General features: G+C 38.5%; 1 protein-coding gene across 4 annotated transcripts in view; it reads left to right on the top strand.

Moving 5' to 3' along the window:
- vps13a (vacuolar protein sorting 13 homolog A) overlaps positions 1–22,401 on the top strand; it is a 60,815-nt gene that overhangs the window by 31,388 nt on the left and 7,026 nt on the right. For 2 of the 4 annotated variants that reach the window (XM_047380754.1, XM_047380758.1), the window contains exons 39-71: positions 652–833; positions 912–1,055; positions 1,311–1,520; positions 1,723–1,866; positions 1,944–2,045; positions 2,126–2,278; positions 2,356–2,614; positions 3,101–3,261; positions 3,391–3,494; positions 3,625–3,937; positions 4,743–4,879; positions 5,061–5,355; positions 5,551–5,655; positions 7,496–7,642; positions 8,031–8,162; positions 8,240–8,373; positions 9,674–9,742; positions 11,736–11,868; positions 12,744–12,804; positions 12,907–13,078; positions 13,184–13,334; positions 13,554–13,700; positions 14,489–14,570; positions 14,665–14,734; positions 15,327–15,441; positions 17,036–17,149; positions 17,889–18,034; positions 18,146–18,227; positions 18,472–18,585; positions 21,263–21,338; positions 21,734–21,897; positions 22,014–22,059; positions 22,135–22,258. In XM_047380754.1, coding sequence (XP_047236710.1) covers positions 652–833; positions 912–1,055; positions 1,311–1,520; positions 1,723–1,866; positions 1,944–2,045; positions 2,126–2,278; positions 2,356–2,614; positions 3,101–3,261; positions 3,391–3,494; positions 3,625–3,937; positions 4,743–4,879; positions 5,061–5,355; positions 5,551–5,655; positions 7,496–7,642; positions 8,031–8,162; positions 8,240–8,373; positions 9,674–9,742; positions 11,736–11,868; positions 12,744–12,804; positions 12,907–13,078; positions 13,184–13,334; positions 13,554–13,700; positions 14,489–14,570; positions 14,665–14,734; positions 15,327–15,441; positions 17,036–17,149; positions 17,889–18,034; positions 18,146–18,227; positions 18,472–18,585; positions 21,263–21,338; positions 21,734–21,897; positions 22,014–22,059; positions 22,135–22,258 — 4,588 coding nt within the window. The remainder of the gene's footprint in view (positions 1–651; positions 834–911; positions 1,056–1,310; positions 1,521–1,722; positions 1,867–1,943; positions 2,046–2,125; positions 2,279–2,355; positions 2,615–3,100; positions 3,262–3,390; positions 3,495–3,624; positions 3,938–4,742; positions 4,880–5,060; positions 5,356–5,550; positions 5,656–7,495; positions 7,643–8,030; positions 8,163–8,239; positions 8,374–9,673; positions 9,743–11,735; positions 11,869–12,743; positions 12,805–12,906; positions 13,079–13,183; positions 13,335–13,553; positions 13,701–14,488; positions 14,571–14,664; positions 14,735–15,326; positions 15,442–17,035; positions 17,150–17,888; positions 18,035–18,145; positions 18,228–18,471; positions 18,586–21,262; positions 21,339–21,733; positions 21,898–22,013; positions 22,060–22,134; positions 22,259–22,401) is intronic. The other 2 variants (XM_047380755.1, XM_047380757.1) reach the window with 2 other exon arrangements.

Raw genomic sequence — 22,401 nt, 5'->3', positions numbered from 1 at the left:
AAAGCTCTGCCGGTCAATAATACAGTTGGCCTGTTGGATGGACTGTGGCGCTCTTGCACACATTTGATGTAGATCTTAGTGACTAAGATGTTAAATCACAGGGGGATGAGGTGGGGTCAGCATGCAGTCCTGTTAAACACCGTATGTGGGAGAGAGAAAGCAGTCAGCATTACACAGCTCTGCAGATAAACTGTGTAACTTTTCTTCCTTCCTTTCAACCATGAATACTTCCTTCCTTTATTTATCATGTACTCAATTCTGTCTCTGTTTTCCTGCCTCCCTCCCTCCCTTTCTTTCTTTCTTTCTTTCTTTCTTTCTCTCTCTCTCTCTCTCTCTCTCTCTCTCTCTCTCTCTCTCTCTCTCTCTCCCTCCCTCCCTCCCTCCCCCCTTTGTTATACTTTCCTTCCTCGTGTCCATCTCTTAATCTTTGTGTCCCTCCTTTCTAATATGGTGCTATTCTCTTCTTGTCCCTCTCATTGGAGGCTCCATTATTTTAAAGCCTCTGCAAAAATAGCATTTTTTTACATGGATGTGTTGGAACCCTGTATATCATACTTGCATGAGCTGCTCAGTTTGTTGTGAAGATGTTTATAGTGATTCTCCACCTTTTTAATCAACTGATGTTTAATTGCTGCTTGTTGTTGCTCTCAGGTACAGCTGCAGCTCCGGTGTCAAAGTTGGAGATGACCGTTGTCGTGCGTAATCCAGAGATCTTGTTTGTGGCCGACCTGACACGTGCTGACGCCCCGGCCCTGGTGGTGACCACACATTGTGAGGTGTCAATGATAAGTGGAGCAGAGTCACTGATGACCGCCATCATCAAAGATCTAAAGGTTTATATTTCTCCAAGGAATCATTTTATATGCAATGTAAAAATAAATAATAACTCTGGTATATGTGTGTCATTTCAGGTTGTGGCATGTCCGTTCTTAAGAGAGATGAGGAAGAACAATGTGACCACCGTTCTGCAGCCATGTCAGGTGTACTATCACAGTTCTCAACCCCCAGGGGCCCCTCAGGCCATGAAAGTTGAGATTAAGACTCTCTCAGTGAAGGTGTGTATTTAATTGTTGATGTCAAAAACATTTTTCCCCTCAAATCAGAGGGATAAAACTTGTGGGAATCTGTCTTGCCTCACATCCCTTTTTCATCCACTGCTAATCATTGATTCTTGGACAATTTACATGAAATTATTAATTCCTTCCAGAGTTTATTTGTTATGTCATTCTTCTCTACAATAATAATAAATAAAACTGGGGGATTTGTTTGAGGAATTTCCTGTTATTCTTGTTGTTTAATTGTCTGCCCAGGTATCTCCTGTTATCATCAACACAGTGATAACCATCTACTCAGCCCTGACGCCCAAGGCTGAGACCCCCGAGGAGCAGGAGAGCCCGGTTCCTGTGGACCTTTGGGAGAAACGGGGCTGGAAGGAGCTCAAACTGTGGTTCTTGGAAGAGGAGGAGGATGAAGACACAAAGTCTCTGACCCCACTGATTCCACAGGGAGAGTCCTTGAAGGTATTTGTGACTCGTACTGTTAAATATATTTCATTTTTGCCAAACTTTTCACTTTTATTTTATTTATTTATTTCCAGGATATTAATTAATTTAAAAATCTTGTAATTTCTGCATTATTCCTTTGCTATATACACCAAATAAATGTGTTCCTTTAGAGTCGAATGCTGACAGATGGACTGTATTACTGTCTTTTTCTCTGCAGTTGACCATAAATTCAATCTGCCTGACTCTGGAGGCAGGAGTGGGACACCTCACTATCCCCATGCTGCTCGCCAAGTCCTCCTTTCACGGAGATGTAAAAAACTGGTCCACTCTCATTAACCTCTACAGCGAGCTCACACTGGAGGTAAAATAAGGAAAAAGTTATTCTCACATTTTGCATCCTAAACTTTTCTTAAGGTTTTTATTGTGCTTGGGTTTTAGGTTCAGTATTACAATGAGATTCTGGGGGTGTGGGAGCCACTGTTGGAGCCCTTAGAGGATGAGACAGGCGAGAGTTTCAAACCTTGGACTCTGAAACTGAAGGTAGTGTGAATAATTCAGTTGATTTAAATCCATGTATAAACACATGTACCACGTCTTACAGTTAAATGTGTTTCAACCAGATGAAGAAGAAGCCTGTGAAGGACATTCGTTTGTCAGATGAAGTGGATTACAGTATTCCAGACTATAAGACAGTAACTAACATCAGCAGTAAAGACCAGCTCAACATCACCCTCTCAAAGTGTGGACTCACCATGCTGAGCAACCTTGGCACAGTAAGGGGAGCAGAAAAAGGCTTCCATTGTTGTTTTCTGCCTAAGCTTGTTGATCTTTTATCTGATTCATTCTTCAGGCCTTCGCGGAAGCTGCCAAACAGACTGCAGAATGTTTTCAGAACGATGAAGCTCCATTTGTTGTGAAGAATAGGTTGGGTCTTCCTGTGTCTGTCCGGTATAGTGATATGTTTTCCCCCGTCGGCAAGCAGAGCAGTGGACACACTGTGGAGCTGCAGGATGGTGAAAGCCTCAGTATGGACTACTCAGTCACAACACACTCTGATCAGTTCTCAGCTATGACCTCCCTGAGTGGAAAAGACTACTACATACAGCCTAGTAAGTTGCATGCTAATCTAAATGTTTTCATCCATTTGGTTGCATTCATTTAAACCCAAGGCAACTGTGTGTTTCTTATCATTGTTATCACAAACCTCAATGTATTTTATTGAGAATTTGTGATAGACCTGCACAGAATTGGGAAAAAAATTGCCAAGAGGAACGGATATCATGCAGAGTTTCCTACAAATAATGAAGAGTAGCATGTATGTGTATTCAGCCCCTTCTAAGGAGGTACTTTGTAGTATCACTTTATTTTCCAGTATTTCTCCAGCAGCTCTACACATCTAAAAACATACATATTTGCCCAGTTTTATAAATGAGTTTAAACTCTGTCTGATTTATCAGTGTGCATCTGTGAATTCTAATTTTGAATTGCTAATTCCATCCAACTTTCCATCAATTTCTCTGTCATTCTGTCACCACCATCATACCTGGTGGTAGCAGCATGATGCATATAAAATGGCTTGTTTTACTTTTTTTCAGCTCCAGTGGGCCATACCTCAACCAGTGTGATCCCCCTGATCAAAGTAGGCAGGGGGTTGTACAATGTCATGCACAAAGACTCAGGAGTCACTCGGTTCCTCGTCTGTCAGACTTCCTCAGTTGAGGGCAGCAAATACATCAAGATCCGCTCTCCTTTTCAGGTACATTGCAAATTATTATTATTACTATTATTATTATTGTTGTTAGTTTGTGTATATACTCCTGGAAACACGAATTCACGAGACCATGTTTTATTGTGCATGTGTATTTTTTTTCCATCTTCTTTGCAGATTATCAATCATTTCACAATTCCATTTAACGTTTTTGAGGGATCAACATGTCTGGGAAAAGCTTCTCCAACTGAGGAGTTCTGTGTACCCCTGGATTCATACAGGTGAGTGCCAACCCATAACCCCTCTTCACATTCACTTTTTTTTGTGTACTCTTCCCTTAATTGCACAATCTCTTGGTTGTCCAGAGCAAGATTGTCTTTCTCCATATCTGACCTCTGCTGCCCTCCTCAGGTCTGAACTGAGCCTGCAGCCAATAACAGAGGACACTGCTGAGGATGAGGGAACGCAGTTTGAGTTGTCAGAGGGCTTCAGTTACGAGGACATCTTCAACCATGATCCAGATACTCGACTCCAGCAGACCTGCCGTTGTCGTGGAGATGAGTTTGACAAGATGATGATCAACATCATACCTGTGAAGGACACAGTGACCTGCAAGGAGACAGGAGATATTGGGGAGAACTTTGATGTACCCTTTGTGCTTCACCTCTGGCCTTCTGTCCTGCTGCGCAATCTGCTGCCTTACCCCATTGCGTACAAATTAAAGGTAGGATGAAAGGAGGTAAGCTCAGTCTTACTAGATACACCCAGGCCTGACTTTTGCCAAACCTATAAAATCAATTAAACAGAACCTACTTGACAACATGAAGTAGCCCAAAAGATATCAAAAAAGCAGCACTTTGTCTCCCAATCTAAAGAAATTCATCAACCGATAAGAAACAAAGTCTTGAACATTTATCAGTCATGAAAGACTCTCAAAGCTATTCCTCTGACTTTGGGACACCAGTGTACCATAAAGTTGTTATCCACAAGTAGGAGAAAACATGGAACAGTGGAGAACCTCCTAGGGATTGACTGGCCCATCAAAACTACTGGAGAGAGTGATCCAGGAGGTCAGAAAAGAACTACATCTAAAGCACTGAGAAAAAGACTGGGTCCAAATGGCCTCCGTGGGAGAGTTCCAAGGCCAAAACCACTGCTGACCCAGAAGAACATAATGGCCAGGTTAAATCATTGTTTAAAAAAGGCATTTTTTAAATTTCTTTTTGTCTATAATTAAAATATGTTTGGCAAAAATACTTCTAACGGCACCGCATATGGCTTTGAACTTTATTGCATCTTGTATGTAGTGTGCAGGTCTATGCGGTAGAAACGCTCTTACTGGATTGAGACTAACCACTAATGGATGAATCCAGTAACACCTGCTATCTTGTTACAACATCATCAGCTGCCCAGCAGTTCCTCTGCAAAGCTCCTCAATTTTACAAAGTTTTACTTGTTAAAGATCAGTGAATTTGAATCAATATAATCCAGCATACTTAGTTCTCTCATAAATACATTTCTACCAACAGGGGAGTCGGGGATGTGCCCCTGAAGTTACCCTGGATCCAGGCCACTCTGTTCAGCTTCACAATGCGGTCATTAACCAGTCAAGTCTTGACCTCCGCCTTATGGATTATTTGGCTCAGGAATGGTCCTCTGAATACAGGTCGGCCTCGCATCTTATTTTATTTTTGGGAATTTAAATATGTTAATTCCCCTTTTCTGATTCTGCACTCTGCTACAAAAGAACATTATGCCACCTACATAACATCAGTAGGCAAACTTTATAGGAACACACCTGAGGTCACTGTTTTCTCTCTAAGTTGAAATAACTTCTTGCCTTGTAGACTCCAGAGTGAGCAGGATGAAATCACCTTCATTGTGTTCGAGTCTCTAAACAACGACGAGGAACATGTAGGAGATGGGTCGGAGAGGAAGAGGCCTCAGTTGGATATTGCAGTGCATGTCCAATATGATCTAGGTCAGACCGACGTGGCCATCCACTCTCCATACTGGATGGTGAATAAGACGGGGAGGTTGCTGCAATACAAGGTTGATGATATCCACCGTAAACACCCCCTAGACTACGATATGCCCCTTCTCTTCTCCTTTAAGCCTCGCAATTTTCTGCGAAATAATAAGGTAAAAAAAAAACCAACCTTTAATTAATTTCAATGTTTTTGCACACCGGAATATTTAAAACCTTATGCAGATCAATGCAAGTTTAACACATTGGTCTTTTCAGTTTTTTTGTTGTTGTTTCGGTTAAATAATCTGATGTCTGCCGTCATAGCTGCAGTCCTATTTTGCTAAGAGATATTTTTTGTCTCCTCTCAGATCCGCCTCATGATCTCAGACAGCGAGCCGTCAGATGATTTTTCCCTCGACACAGTTGGTAGCCATGGTGATGTGAAATGTAAGGGCAGATACAAAGACTATCTGGTAAGACTTTGTTCGTTGGTCTTCAAACATGAAGATTTTATTAAAGAATCGGGTGTGTTAAAGGCTTTTCTGTGTAGCTACAGGTGCATCTCATCATTCAAATTTAGTTTTAAAATTAAAATTTTAAATGTGAAACTCATACTCATTACACACAGAGTGATACATTGTAAGTAGTACGGCTTACAGCTTATGAAAACACAAAATTCTGTCTCAGAAAATTACATAACAGCCACAAAAAAGTTTTTTAATACAGAATCGTCAGCATGCAAGTTCCGCTGTAAAATAAAATGGGCATCTCCATAAGACGTGTCAGCTGAGGGAAGGTTGAATTTCTGGACTTTATAAAACACAGAGGACCAACATGAGCAGAAGACATGGCTCCCCAAATCATCTCTGACTGTGGAAGCTTCACACTGAACCTTAAGGAACTTGGATCATGTGTCTCTATGCTCTTCCTCCAAACTTGGGAAATTTGACTTTTAAATAAACTGGACAAACATAATTTAATCTTTAAAGACACTTTGGCCCACAAAGCGACAGTCCAGTCCTTTTTATTTTTATGCCAAGTAAAATGCTTCCGAAATTATGTCTGGTCCAGGAGTGGTCTAACAGGAGGAATGTGACAGCTGTAGCCCATGTCCTACATACATCCAGCTGCAGTTCACATGTAGTGAATATCTCCCAAACCCTGCAATGGGCTTTTATTCACAATCCTGTCAAAACTGTGGTTACCTTTGTTGCCTGCGTGCCTATTTCTACCACATGTTTCCTTCTACTTGACTTTTCATTAATATACTTAGATTTAGCACTTTGTGAACAGCCAGCTTGAGGGTCTGAGTGACTCTCTGTTGTAGAGATGAATTGTTAAATCGCAACATTTAACGCAACATTTAACTACGTGTGGAAGGAAACAACACATGTAGCCCAGCAGTCTAGCTGGCTAATTGAAAGCTGTTAGCTGGATGTTGACGACTTCCCAGATTCCTTGGACTTTTAGCAATGCATCCAAGGGTTTGCATAAACCAGTCAGAACTGTAAAAACAGGATGAGGCTGCCTGAAGCCATTTGACAAGTGTCAACATAGCTAAAAACATCAATATAGCTGATTAACTGAAGCAGATCGTCTGGCTAACCTTCATAGAGGCATAAGTTAAGAATAATATACCGGCTCTGAAATAAAACAAAAACCTTTTTAGACTCATAGAAACACATAGTCTGAAGGCTAGCTGTATTTTGCACCCATGTTGTAATAAGTCAAAGTTTCAAATTTGTTAATGTATATATAATATATTTTATATAATATTGCTAATATTACTAATACTACAAATAACACTGATATTAACATTTATGTTGCTGGCTTTACTCTAGTTCTGCAACATTAACCTGTAATGATACCTTTTCATATTTTAACATAATTTAACAAACCTTAATAATGATAACTGTGCTTAATTTAAAACCAAAATGATGATACAAAATATTCATTTTCTTATTTCCCAGGTCTGCTGGCCACCTGTCAAATCAACAGTCTTCCCCATGATTATTTGGCTATAACATTCCTGTATTAAAAATCTTTTTTTAATTCTTATCTTCTGAGAATGTGAATGTTGGGTTTTCATCAGCTGGAACCCATATTTATCAAAATTAGAAAAAGCAGAAATAAATGCTTGAGATGTACCACTTTGTGTTTAATGAGTCTACAAGTTCCTTCTTGGAACAGACTCATTTGAGATGAAATTGTAATTTATTAAAATGCACATGTGTGTTTTGTTTTGCTCTTAAAGAAATGCATATGATCATCATTTATTGTATGTTTGTTTGTTTGATGTCTGTCTGCTCCCAGGTTGGCGTGAAGATCGACGCAAGCAGTTTCAGTCTCACCCGTATCGTGACCTTTGTGCCATTTTATATGCTGGTCAACAGAACCAAGCACCGGGTTTTCATATGTGAGGATGGCCAAGAAAACTGGACTCAAGCAGAGCCAGAACAGGTCTACCCCAAACTAGATACTAGATTTTTCAACACCATTTTTCATACATCTATTGAATTATACTTATTTTGTTGTGTTTATGTATTCCTCATGAACACAAAGGTCAGAAGGTTTTGTTTACATTTTTTTGTATCTTCTTTATGGTTTTTGTTGCATTATAGAAACTTTCCTTTTTCTTTTTAGAAGTGAGTTTTGTACTTCTGACTTAAATGTATTTTTAGTAAAGTGTGTAATATGTTGTATTATTTTAATATGACATGATAAAAATCAGTTAACAAAATACTAGATAATATGTTCAGATATTATAAGGTTATTTTTAATATCACAGAATCATAGCAATTAAAATGCCTACTTGTTGTTCGTTTTATTTATTTTTGCCTTTATTTAGTCGGCTGTTCCTTTCTGGCCTGAGAATGACACCAAGCGTCTGAAGATCAAATTAGAAGGATGTTTAGCGCCTCCTCAGACTATTGATTTCACCAGAGCAGAGAACTGCCTGTTGCTCCATCTGGACAACTCTGTAAGTAAAAACACAATTATTTAATCAGGGGACTTAAAGGAAGCAACTTAATTTCTTTTCTCACTTTGTTATTTCAGGTGGGCGGGATCATTGTTGATGTAAACCTATCAGAGCACTCGGCCACCATCCGATTCTCCGAGTACCATGATGGGGCGGCCCCTTTCCTCCTCATCAACCATACCAAAGAACAAACTCTTCAGTTCAGACAGAGGTAGGGAAATCCATGACAGTGACTATAATAGTTTATTGACACATAATTTTAATGAATTAATCCTTATTTTCAGAGACATTCTAACAAAAGTTACAGCTGTTTTCCTCCATTTTGCTTTCCGTGAGAAACGTCCTCTTTTTCCAGTGCACGTAGTCTGGTCAAAGGTCGACTGCGTCTGACCCACAGTTGTAAAAACAAACATGGCAGAAAAACTCTCGTTCTAAAAGGCTTATGTAGACTAATGGTTGGGAGTAGTTCTTGTTTGATCAGGATAAATGGGATGTTTGAACGCTTTGTAAGAGAACCACACCATACAATACAAGCATCGGTCATGATGATTTGCATGATTTGCTACCTTGCTCTCACTTTGTTACACCTTTTAATGTTTATAGCTTGGGTGAAAATCCCTGTCTAGAAGTCTAAAGTGAAGGCTGAAAACATTTGAGGACTCCAGTGAATGTATACAAACTAACTATTTTTTGCAACATGCTGAGTTTTGATTGCAGTGAAAAAAAGAAAAGAGTGCATGATTAGATCATGTTCTGTGTTTGCATCTTTTAAATGTCATTGAGCCATGAAAGCTTTATTTAAAGTAAGTGCAGTACTTAATATTCTGTGCATGCATGCAGTGATGTGAACACATTGAGGAGTGGAGGGCCAGGACAGAACTTCAGATCTTCTCACCAGTCAATGACATGAAATGGGCTTGTTTTTATACTTTTATCAATAATTTCTTCATATGTAGCGTTTAACATTTTAGTTACAGATGTTCTGTGCGCTTGTTAAAGGAAACATTTTAGTTTTTTCAGCTCCAATAGAGATGCACCGATTGGGTTTTTCTTGACCAGTACCAGTTTTGGGTTCTTTGTGGTCTCACCTGCTGATGCCAATAACGATGGATTGCATTTGTTTTTCTTTCTGAGCATGATAGAAGTGTTTTTTAAACCGAACAGAAATTGAAATAATTGGAAAATTATCCCCACCTATGCATCAAATAGTCTGTCCCTAACCTTTACCTGTTTTCTGTTCAACTCTTAACACGTGCATCAAAGTACTTCCTGTTTGTTGACAGTTTACTGGCAGGAAACGGTGGAAGTTCATAGTTTTGATACACTGATTAAACTGGTAAAATTGTATTAATATTTTTCAGCGTTTGACTCCTAGTCCACAAAAACATCATATTCTCTGGCCAATTGATCGGTGTATCTCTGTTAAACAATTTAATTAATAGTAAATAACAATGTTTATTTTTGTTGATGGTGACTGGTTTATTTATTTTTTTGTTGTGTGGCTCATGCAGCACCCGGAAAGAGACCGACTGGGTGGCTGACGGGCTGTTCGACCTTTCCTTCTCAGTGGAGGAGGACAGGTAGAAAAAAATGAAACTCTTTTGACACACTCTGAGCTCAGGTTGAGGATTCAGGAATTAAAGAATTGGAGCAGCATGCAAAACATACTAGGAGAGATCCATTATATTTTAGAGGTAGACCTGTTGATTGCTTGAAAAAGTACTTCAACATGTCATTAGGCTTCTCATTATGGGGCTGTCTGTAACAGCAGGGCTGCTCTTTTCCGATTTTATTAGGGAAAATAGGAATATCTTTACTTTTGTCTTACAGACCCTTAGGTATTTAAATAGTTGGATTTGATTTGTTAGTTTTAATGTAAGAATTTGGTCAAATGTACTTTTGGAAAAGCATTTATAATGAGACTTCTATAAGCTGTAATACTAATGTGGATGTGCACTGACCTGTACTGCACCACAGTGCTTTTTTCCATCCAAAAAAACGTCTACATCGTGTTTGTATGGTAATCTACAAACAAATGACACAAATCTCTTGTGTCTCTACCATTTTTATCTGTTAACAAGAAGGCAATTAAAGAATCGATTTATTATTTTAAATAATTAATAAGGGCATATGTACAGAGACATGTCAATAAATAGGACTATGCTAAGAAAGTAAAACATTTTATTGTTGTTCCTAATGTAAAGCTGTAAATCAGAACATCATCAAACAGGTCATTTAGTTCTGTAATTTAATTCAACAAATGAAACTCATATATCAGAAAGATTAATTACACACAGAGTGATATATTTAAAGTGTTTTCTGTTAATTTAGTCAAATATGAATATGGTTTACAACTAATGGAATTTTTTTTTGGTAAAATATTACATAAATGAGAAAGAATACGTTTTTAATGCAGAAATGTTGTGGTATACCATGATGAGACCAATAAATAAAATGTTGTTTTTTTTAACTCCTCTCAGCTCCACTAACTAGCCTTTCTCTAATACATTTCCTTGTTAAGGGAAATGCACATTAGGTAATGTAAAACTACTGATTCCTGTCAAAGTCAGAATGGGTCTGTAGTCAAATAAATTATACAGTGTGAGCAGAGCAAAGTGATGAGGGCAGAAATTCATTTACAGCAAAGCAAAAAGATGAGAATCATTATGATGTTAAAAGGTTCTTCGACCTTAGTTCTGAGTGTGGATAAGGAGTTCGGGTAGAGATGAATAGAAGCCTGTTTTACCTCTGATTGTGCAACCTGATTTCACATCTTTGCAAATTTGTAACTAAGCTTTCAATATTTCTGTTCTCCATAGCCTTTCAGTAATTTTGAAAGTATTTCCTCTGCTCTGACTGGTTTGTTGCTAATCTTAAACATTTTGTAAACAGAGCAGTTTACACACCTAAAGCTAATAATTTTATTTTAATGAAATCTGTTAACTTGTAGCAATGACTTCCCTGATGTTCTGCCGGCTTGATGGGATTCTGCCTTTACTCCCAGTACTTCTCTCACAATTATGAGCATTCCTTTACAGTTCATCTCTGTTTCTAGATGGTGGCCTTCCCATTTATCTCTTGCTTTGTGTAAATCTTTTAAAAGATTCATACTTATTCAAACTGATTGTACACACAGTTGTAGAAGTTCACCTTCTTTCCTTTCTGGGGTTTTACATAGTTTGTGCTTATCTAGGGATTCTGTGCTTTACATTTACTTCTACAAACTTTTCCATTTTGGCTTCATCTTTAATAAAATATTAAATTAAGATTAGATGCACATTGTTTTAGAACCTGTTGAAGACCAGCCCATAAACCCCTAGAACTGTTAGAGGGTGTACTTTCTTTTTACAATAATTATTGGCAAACCTTTCCAGGAAAGACTGAGCTTTTGGTGTATAGATTGTATGTTCTGTTGTTTTATGCAGTTGTTTTCTCTTGTGTTGGTAGTTGCATGCGCTTTGTTGTATTTTCCTTTAAATTTATTCTGTTTTCTTATTTTAAGAGTGATTTTTTTTTTTTTTTACAGTACAAACTGATAACGTCGTTACTCTTTGTGCCTCTGGATTCATTTAGGTCTCAAAAGGAGGCAGAGTGGGAAGAACTAGAGGCTGGAAAAGCCGTGTACTACACCTGGACTGAGCCCACCGGGTCGAGAGAGCTTAGGTGGAAATGTGGCCAGAACAGTGGGGAATTAAAGGTGGAGAAGGTACTGTACCTGAGGTTGAATGGGCTCTTCATACCTAAGAAACAAGGGGGGACGTATATAATTTGTTCTGTAAATTGTTCTATTTAATGTTATCTATTTCATTTGTATTTATTTCTGTTAGTTTAGAGAATTATGGCTTATATCTAATGAAAACCCAGAATTCAGTTTCTCAGAAAAAATAGAATATTACGTAAGACCAACATAAAAGGACAAACATCGGCCTAATGAAATGCATGTACTGTACTGTACAATATAAATACTAGTTGGTGGAGGTTCCTTTTGCTTGAATTACTGCATCAATGCAGCATGTTATGGAGGCGATCAGCCTGTGACTCTGCTAATGTGTGAAGTAAGTCCAGGTTGCTTTGATAGCGGCCGTTAGGTCCTCTTTATTGTTGGGTCCAGTGTCTCTCATCTTCATCTCAACTAGGGGTGGGCAACTCCAGTCCTTCAGGGCTGAACTACCTCCTCGGTCTGCTGTCAACTTCTGCACAGACGTAGAGATGAGCCTTACATTTGATTCAGGTGTGTTGAAGAAGAGACGCATCGAAAACGTAACCCTTAAAGGATTTGAGTTGCCCACTCCTGTTTTAGAAGATATTCTCCTGGTTCAACACATCTGAGTCATATTTGTGGCTCCTTACCAGGCCTGTGCAGAACTTCAATGCAAATTTAGGAGGTAATTCAGGACATGGTTCACTTAATTAAAAAGTTTACTTTGTAATTGTGTGTTTTTGGAGATGCAGGTTTTTTTTCTTCATCCAGTTTCACTAGACAAACAGTCTGTTTGGACAATGTTAAACTTTAGATATAGTTCAATAACTTCCATGATGTTGGTGACTAGAGTAACTAGAGTATTTCTCCTTTTTCATCAGGAACTGATGGATGAGCATCTAAGCAAAGAGGGGAAACTTTATGTGATTCCTTTTTACGAAGGTAAGGTTACCGGATCCTACAATTTCTGTACCTCCTGGATTCTGCCATTTTACATTTACATCAGATTCCCACTGAATAATTCATTTTGTTTTTGATGTAAAGGTCTCCAGCGCGTTGTGCTGTTCACCGAGGATAAGCGGGTCTTCAAACAGCTTTTGGAAAACGAAAGCTTGCAGCGGGCTGAACAGGAAACCATCCTGTCTCTGCAGAATGTGGGCATATCTTTGGTGAACAACACCAACAGCCAGGAGGTCTCTTTCATTGGAATCACAAGGTGATGTCCCATTTCTTCTTCGTTTAACAAATGGTTAATTACAGGTCAAATCTGCAGGAGCAACGTACATAAAAGACACCTCTCTATACCTGTTGTCCTGTTTAGCTCCGACATGGTGTGGGAGATCAAGCCTAAGAAGAAGGATCGGTGGAAGACTCTGAGTACAGCAGAAGCTGAGATTTTGGAGAATAGCTACAAAGACTACATTGATTCCTCGCCGATAGACCACTACATTGCTGAACTGGAGAACCTTCAGGTTGGAGTACAAGTTTTGTTTGTTATTTAGTAAAAAATTTAATTATTTGATCAAACATTTAAAAATGGTAACAATCAGAATGATCTGTTAGATATCCATGTGGATTTTTAAAGCTTTTATTTTCCAGCTATTGTAGGAGGGTTGATTGATTAGGAGGATATTAATGATTTAAAATCTAATTATTAAACCTAATGGCTTTTTTTTTTAATCCTCTCTCAGGTCTGTTTCACTCCCAACGGTGCAGATATGCACATGCTGCAGCCAACCCAAGCTCCTCTGAGGCGGCACTTTCTGCCCGGGGTGAAGGTGGAGTACAGCATCTCACCGCGACAGAGATCCTACCGTGTCCAAATCCACCACATACAGGTGAAATTAAATATCTACCAACATTTACAACGCTAGCAGTTGTTTGCTGCTGAATTAATTTCTAAAATGTCTGTGTCGCTGTTTTAAGAGTCCAGCTCTTCTTACCTCTCATGTGTTCTGATAAAACGTTCTGCATTGCAACCAAAAGGTCAAGGGTCCTACAAACGGCCGGAATATGAAAGGAATAACAGCAGCAGTGTAAAGTATGAGGAAAAATTAGACACGCACCGATCAGGGCTTTAAAGGCTGATACCAATTCTCAGGTTTCCTTTAGGTCTGATCTGACAATCCCAAACTTCTTTCAATGTAGTTTAAAAAACCAAGACGGCTCTAATGTCAAGTTTGTATGAAAAGCTAAGAAAGGGGCTGCAGGTTCCTTGATTAGAAGTAGTGATTATGCATCTAACGCAAAACATAGAAATTAATAGATTATCTAATTTTATGCATATGTCCCTAACTATTATCTGATCAAAAAACAACATCAGAGAACATGCTGGTTATGTCCTTAAAGTGGGAGTTTTTTGTTTGATGCCTTTTTTTTATTTAGAGCAGATCAAAATAAAACTGGCTGAGATCTCATGGGTTTCCTGGGAACAAAAAAAAACTTGTTCGTTGTTACATTCTTGAAATCCCTGTCAGTCGAAACCCAGAATTTACCTGTAAGCTTGATATGGATTCTTTGATAAAACACCTTGTTGTTCTGGACATGTTTTCACCTGCGTTCCTATTAGGTTTTACTTCCTTTTCATCCATGCATTAGTTTTACAAATAACTTGTTTCTATTACAGATCCAGAATCAGCTACAAGGCGCCATCTTCCCTTTCGTTTTTTCCCCTGTTAAACTCCCAAAGTCAATCGCTAAAGATACAGGTCTGTTAATCCACCATCTGAGTTCATTAGTTATAATCTGGTCAAGATCCACAGTTTTGGTCTCTAAGTTTTATTTATTGTGTTTTTCTTCCAGAACCCAAACCATTAATTGATCTCAGCATTGTTACCAGAACTGCTGGACACTCTGACATCTCTCGCATCAAGTATGTTTAGTTTTTATTTGAATTCACATGAAGTATTTTTATTTGAAGCTAAAATGAAGTCCAGATCGGAGTTTGATTCTGGATGTTGATCTGCAAACTGAACATGTGTTATCTAAATGTGTGACCTGCCATGAATAAGTTTAAATTTGTTTAAATGTTGCATTTATTCCAAAATTACATCAAGATACAAGACAAGGGACTTAATCTGAGTGATTTTGCATGTAATGTATTTACGTTAATGTATTTATCCTACATCCACTGCCAGAAGCAGCTTATTTGCTTCCAGTTTCCCTAAAGTTGCATCTTTCCTCTGAGGTTCATTTTTACTTATATGACATCAGTCGGTATGTTTGTTAGCAGATAAGATGAGCTGGGCAGACACTTAAAAACATAATTGCCTATGATGTGTTACTGTACATTTTAGGTATTTAATACCTGTTTAAACAAAAATAAATTTCTATGGCTGAGCTTCCATAATCTTGATAGATAAACGTGCTTTCTCAGATTAATCTTCTCTGCCAACTCATTTGTTACAAACCATGGTAATGTGTCAACTCTTTAAAACACCACATGAATTGTGTTTTGACTTCAGGTACTTCATGGTTTTGATTCAGGAGATGAATCTGAAGCTTGATCTGGGCTTTATGTATGCCATCCTGGACTTCCTTACTCCTGAGAACACCGGTGTCATGATTTCAGAAGAGGTGGTCAGTTATACTCTCACTGATGATTGCTAAATCCTTAATCTCTGATTTAAATTTGTAATAGATTTAAATACATTTTTGTGTGCATACATTGTTGGGGAAATACCTAAATGTTTCAGAACCTAAAACACATTTTATTATGAGATAAAGATAACCTGAGTAAATAAACAAGCAGTTTTCAAATGGAAATTTCATTTATTTAAGGGAATCAAATGCTATCCAAACCTAGCTGGTCCTATTTGGAAAAAATCATTGCCCCCCCTGTTAAATCATGAATAAACTGTGAATAACTACATCTTTTGGCACAATTATACTAGCTCCACCTAGGCCTGATTACTATCTGATCTTTAGCATCAATAATTCACTTAGGTAGTACCTGTCTAACAACATGAAGTATGCTAAAAGATCCCCACAAAGCAACACACCAAGCCCTGAGCTGATCAAATATCTAAATAAATTCAAGCACACATGAAAAACAAAGTAATTGAAATTGATCAGTCAATGCCAATTTTAAGATTTTGAGACATCGGCGAACCAAATTGGGACCATAATCCACAAATGGTGAAATAATAAAAACAATGGTAAACCTTCCTCGGAGTGGGCTGCCTACCAAAATTACTCCAAGAGCGAAGGACTCATCCAGGATGTCATAACCCAGAACAAATAAAGCACTGCAGACCTCACATGCCTCAGTTAGGGTCATTGTTCATGGTTCTAGAATAAGAAAGAGCCTGGACAAAAAGGACGTCCATGGGAGTCACTGCTAACCAAAACGAACACAAAGACCCCTCTTACATTTCGAAAAAACATCTTGACGCCCCCCAAAACCTTTGGGAAAACATTCTGTGGGCTGACTAGAGTAGAGTGGAACAGTTACAGTAACGCAACCTGTTGCACCTTACTTAAAACATTCACAGTGGTTTACAGAAGGAACAACGTACTGACTGTCAAACATTGTGGTGGGAGTGCTATGATGGTCTGGGGCTGATTTGCTGATTCGGGAGCAGAACAAGTTGCCATAATTGATGGAACAATAAAGTCTGCTCTCTACCTCAAACTCCTAAAGAAGAATGGTCTGCTCATTTGTTTGTGACCTTAAACTCAAACAGACTTGGGATATGAAGCAGGGCAGTAATCAGACGTACATTAGCAAGTTCACCACTGAATGGCTAAAAACAAGGTTTTGGAGTGTCTGGACTTACATATAGTTGAGATGTTGTGTAATGATCTTAAACAGGAAATTCATCTTCACAATCTATCCAGTTTAGCTGGATTAAACCAGTTCTGCAGGAGAGTGGCTCCACAGCAATGTGACTGGCTCATTGCAAGTTTTCACAGGTTTGGAGGACATGACCTGTTTCACATAGGACCAGTTTGGTTTGGGTTGTTTTTTTCTCGTCTAATAAATGAAATCGTCATTTACAACGCAAGTGTATTTACTCAAGCTATCTTTGTTCAATATTAAAATTGGTATAATTTTAATAATATAAGTAGTATAATATAATCTGAAACATTTCAGTGTGACAAAAAAAAGCAAAAACAAATAAATCTCTAAAAGGGCGAATATTTTTTCATTGCATTTGTGTTTGTCCTCCAGGTGAAGCTGTTTTCTAAGGACATAGAGAAAATAAAGACAGAGCTGAACCATGTCTCTTCTACTGACACATCACCCATCAGCCTCTTTGAGTACTTCCACATTTCCCCTATCAAGGTGGGTAATATGCAAAACTACTTCATGCACATTTAATGTGCCAACGTAAAATTGGTTCAATATGGTTTTCTGCATCATACTTGATTTACGGACAAAGTAAATAGAAAAGAATAGTAAAACTTAATTACAAGACAAAGAAATTATGAAGTGAATGTAATTGTAAGAAGGAGAGGTAAAACCCGTGCTAAAGTTATCAAACCTTAAATACCAAATATTTCCCAGAAATCAAGATGCAACAGTAGAAAACCAGTGCTTTTTTTGTCGATACGTAAGATGCGACAAAAAGGAGAATTATAGGAACATTAAGGGAATTGAGTGGGGTGGACAATTCATCCTTGTGTGGTGAAACAAACGGGAAGTTGAGGACCTTAACTCACTCTGCTGTTTTATTAAATAAAACCCTTCATCTTCCCCATAGAAAGTACACTTGGCCGAGTGTTTTTTTGTTTCTCTCTATTTTTTTTTACCCATAATCATCAAAAGTAACAGAAAGTGCATTTAAATAAACCACTCTGGGTGATTTATACAATAAATGTGTTTCCATTTATGAAAGAAATTACTCACATAAATTAATTTAAATAATCACATTAAGTGAATTTTATTAAATGGGATGATTTGGCTTTGGGAATTGGATTTAAAGATCTAAATTAGATCTGGATCATACTGCCTTTATTATAAATGCAATATAAATAAACCAAATAAAAAATAAATAATAAATTGTTTCTGCTTTAATTTGCAGTTGCATTTGAGTTTCTCCCTGAGCACAGGAGGAGAAGATGGCTTAAAGGAGAAGAGGGAAACGGAAGTCATCCCTGTTCAGTCCCTCAACCTTCTGCTGAAGAGTATCGGAGCGACTCTCACTGATGTGCAGGATGTTGTCTTTAAGTATGAAGGCTCACGTATTTAATCACACGAACTACATCCAGCAGTTGTTTGTGTATTTCCCTGTGATTTGAAGAATCGGTTCTTCCTGACTGAATGTCTTGTTTATATCAGGCTGGCGTTCTTTGAGTTAAAGTTCCAGTTTTACACCACTCAGCAGCTTCAGCGGGAGGTCATCAAACATTACTCCAAGCAGGTAATGGACACAGAAACATCACTAAATAGGCCTGTGGTTAATTATTTTTTTCTTTAATTTTCTTTTTAAATTTAAAATCCAGCACCTATTTAACAATATGTAGCAAAAGGCCTATTTTCAGTGGGTCAGAAAACACAAATGAATTTTTTTTTATCAGATAGCTTTTTCTTTTCATGCATCAAAAGTAAAAAACAACATGGAAGCAGACGACTGGCACTCATGTTTATATTTATGTCTATTTTAGGCTATTAAACAGATGTATGTGCTTGTGCTGGGCCTGGACGTGCTTGGAAACCCATTTGGGCTGATCAGAGGATTGTCAGAAGGTGTAGAAGCTTTCTTCTATGAGCCTTACAGGGTAGGAATATCGTTCACCGAATAACGGCTTAATACACTAAAAGGAAACCAGCCACCATTCATACAGTACAGACCAAAAGTTTGGACACACCTTCTCATTCAAAGAGTTTTCTTTATTTTCATAACTATGAATATTGTAGCTTCACACTGAAGGCATCAAAACTATGAATTAACACATGTGGAATTATATACTGAACAAAAAAGTGTGAAACAACTGAAAATATGTCTTATATTCTAGGTTCTTCAAAGTAGCCACCTTTTGCTTTGATTACTGCTCCGCACACTCTTGGCATTCTGTTGATGAGCTTCAAGAGGTAGTCACCTGAAATGGTTTTCACTTCACAGGTGTGCCCTGTCAGGTTTAATAAGTGGTATTTCAAGCCTTATAAATGGGGTTGGGACCATCAGCTGTGTTGTGCAGGAGGTGGATACAGTACACAGCTGATAGTCCTACTGAGTAGACTGTTAGAATTTGTATTATGGCAAGAAAAAAGGAGCTAAGTAAAGAAAAACGAGTGGCCATCATTACTTTAAGATATGAAGGTCAGTCAGTCCGAACAATTGGGAAAACTTTGAAAGTGTCCCCAAGTGCAGTTGCAAAAACCATCAAGCGCTACAAAGAAACTGGCTCACATGAGGACCGCCCCAGGAAAGGATGACCAAGAGTCACCTCTGCTGCAGACGGAATGGACATTAGACCAGTGGAAATCTGTGCTTTGGTCTGATGAGTCCAAGTTTGAGATCTTTGGTTCCAACCAGCGTGTCTTTGTGCGGCGCAGAAGAGGTGAACGAATGGACTCTACATGCCTGGTTCCCACCGTGAAGCATGGAGGAGGAGGTGTGATGATGTGGGGGTGCTTTGCTGGTGACACTGTTGGGGATTTATTCAAAATTGAAGGCATACTGAACCAGCATGGCTACCACAGCATCTTGCAGCGGCATGCTATTCCATCCGGTTCGCGTTTAGTTGGACCATCATTTATTTTTCAACAGGACAATGACCCCAAACACACCTCCAGGCTGTGTAAGGGCTACTTGACCAAGAAGGAGAGTGATGGGGTGCTGCGCCAGATGGCCTGGCCTCCACAGTCACCGGACCTGAACCCAATCGAGATGGTTTGGGGTGAACTGGACCGCAGAGTGAAGGCGAAAGGGCCAACAAGTGCTAAGCATCTCCGGGAACTCCTTCAAGGCTGTTGGAAAACCATTTCAGGTGACTACCTCTTGAAGCTCATCAACAGAATACCAAGAGTGTGCGGAGCAGTAATCAAAGTAAAAGGTGGCTACTTTGAAGAACCTAGAATATAAGACATATTTTCAGTTGTTTCACACTTTTTTGTTCAGTATATAATTCCACGTGTTAATTCATAGTTTTGATGCCTTCAGTGTGAAGCTACAATATTCATAGTTATGAAAAGAAAACTCTTTGAATGAGAAGGTGTGTCCAAACGTTTGGTCTGTACTGTAGGTCTGGGCGTCATGTGTTGTGAAAAGTCAAAATGTCTTGTTTGCATTAATGTCACAGTCAACCTTCTGAATGCAAATTTGATTTCAAACAAGTGAATTGTTTCTTGAAAATTTGTTTTTGGAGTACATTTTTCCAATGGGAGATGAAAGGAATTGAATAATTTTCCAAATACATTGACAATGCTTTTCAGCATTCCTGTCTAAAAACACTGCTAGAAGTACAGTATGGTGAAATATTAATAAAACAATAAGTATTTAAGGTAACTCTCCAGACTTTTTACCGCTCTGGCATTGCATTCATCATTCGTCCATTTTCCTGTACTTCAAAATGTCCTGACTGTATGCATTATTATTATCAAAGTACCGATATTTGACTGCATGAGGCAGCAGCTTTTTTGATGAAGCTGTGCAGAGAGGCTCTGCAGTTTTCCCCACTTTTATGGCTCTGGAAGGGATTGCAGAGATTGTTGCAGACACAGAAAACAGAGGAAAACATACCAGTTCAGATCTTCTGCATTGGCTGCTATAAAATAAAAGCTTGTCCTTAAAGGGAAACATGAAGCAGTCTCCTTAGGTAAAACTCTTCTGACTTCGTGTCTTGTTCATAAGTGGACTAACACAAGGAATCTGACTGTAGTAGCCCAGGTCCTGGATCCGTATGTGTGGTGGCTCTTGAAGAACTGACTCCAGTCACCGGCCACATCATGTGACTCTGCCCCAAACTCCTGAATGCGTTTTGTCTTCACAGACCTCTCAAAATTGCAGTTATCCGTGTTGCTTTAGCATTTCTTTCCCCCACATTGTTCTTCCACTAAATTTTCCCGTAATATGCTTGGATGCAGTACTCTGAACATAAGGTGACATTTTTGTATTCCAAATCTTTTTTAAATTTATTCATCTTATGTAATTTGGTAATTTGGTGAGAAACAAAATTTCTGGTTTTAATCGCTCTGATAGCGGTAATTATCACAATAAAAAAAATAAGCACTTGGAAATAAATCCCTCTGTATACCAAATTTAATGAGTTTCACTTTTTGTATAAAATGTATTTGACTCATTTGGACCCAGAGAGTTGACTGTAACGTTTCTGTAATGGCTCCAAAATAATTTCTGGTTTCAAAGAAAATGAGCACAGATTGACCTCCTAGAACCTCATGATCTCAGACGATATCTTCATTTCTCTGTGATCATTTGTGCTGCTGGTTTTTCAGGGAGCCATCCAGGGCCCTGAAGAGTTTGTGGAAGGAGTGACTATTGGTGTGAAGGCTCTGGTTGGAGGAGCTGTTGGTAAGAATTAAACTCTGTTTAAACTAGTGGAGACTTTTAGTCCTGCAAATTAAAACGGTTGTCTATTTAAGATGCAACAATTACCTTGAATGATAAAGACTGTTCCTAACTTGCAACCTTCTGATTAGTCGAGATGTTTTACTGTGGAGTTAAAAATAGGATTGTTAAAACATACTTAATAGTTTCTACTGTCGCAGTGATCAAATAAACCATTTATTTGCCCTAAACAGTATCAACAAGTCAAGCATCTCTAAACGTGTAGAAAATATTTCTGTCCCAGTTAGAAATAATTTGGTTTTGCTTGACAGGCGCATTGTGACATGTACAAGTGACACAGAAACAAGTAGTGCCTTTTAAAAAAAAAGTGATAAACTTTGGTGTATTTTTTATTATAGGGGGTATAGCAGGCGCAGCCTCTAGGATAACAGGAACTATGGCAAAGGGCGTCGCTGCAATAACCATGGATGAGGAGTTCCAGCAGAAGAGACGAGAAACCATGAACAGACAGCCTACAGGCCTGAAAGAAGGGCTGGCCAGGGGTGGAAAAGGATTGGTTTCTGTGTGTAAAATGTTTTAGTTTTGCTTTATTCCTTTAGCTTTACTTTGAATCATCTAAGAGTAATGTTTCTGGCTTTATAAGTGCTGCAATATGGCCTAAAATGTTTGTTTTTCCAGGGATTCGTCAGTGGAATCACAGGGATTGTTACCAAACCTATTAAAGGTGTGTTTAGGATAACTCTCTTTGAATAGAAAAAGATGTTGAACATTTTTAAAAACATTATCTGTTGTTGTGCAGGGGCACAGAAGGAGGGAGCGGTGGGCTTCTTTAAAGGTTTTGGCAAAGGTTTGGTGGGTGCGATAGCTCGGCCGACGGGAGGCATCATCGACATGGCCAGCAGTACTTTTCAGGGAATCAAAAGGTATGATGACTCCTGTTTCTGCTTTTTGTTCACATGCTTACGGTTTCGCACTGATGAGGTGAATTCAACAGATTGATTGCCTTGTAGGACCCTGCATTTAGATACACTGCTTCTCAATCTGTTGTAAATTATTATTATTATTA

The sequence above is a fragment of the Girardinichthys multiradiatus genome, chromosome 12 (assembly GCF_021462225.1).
Source record: "Girardinichthys multiradiatus isolate DD_20200921_A chromosome 12, DD_fGirMul_XY1, whole genome shotgun sequence".
NCBI lineage: Eukaryota > Metazoa > Chordata > Actinopteri > Cyprinodontiformes > Goodeidae > Girardinichthys > Girardinichthys multiradiatus.
Note: the sequence above shows the minus strand (reverse complement) of the source record. Positions and strands in the feature narration are given on the sequence as shown.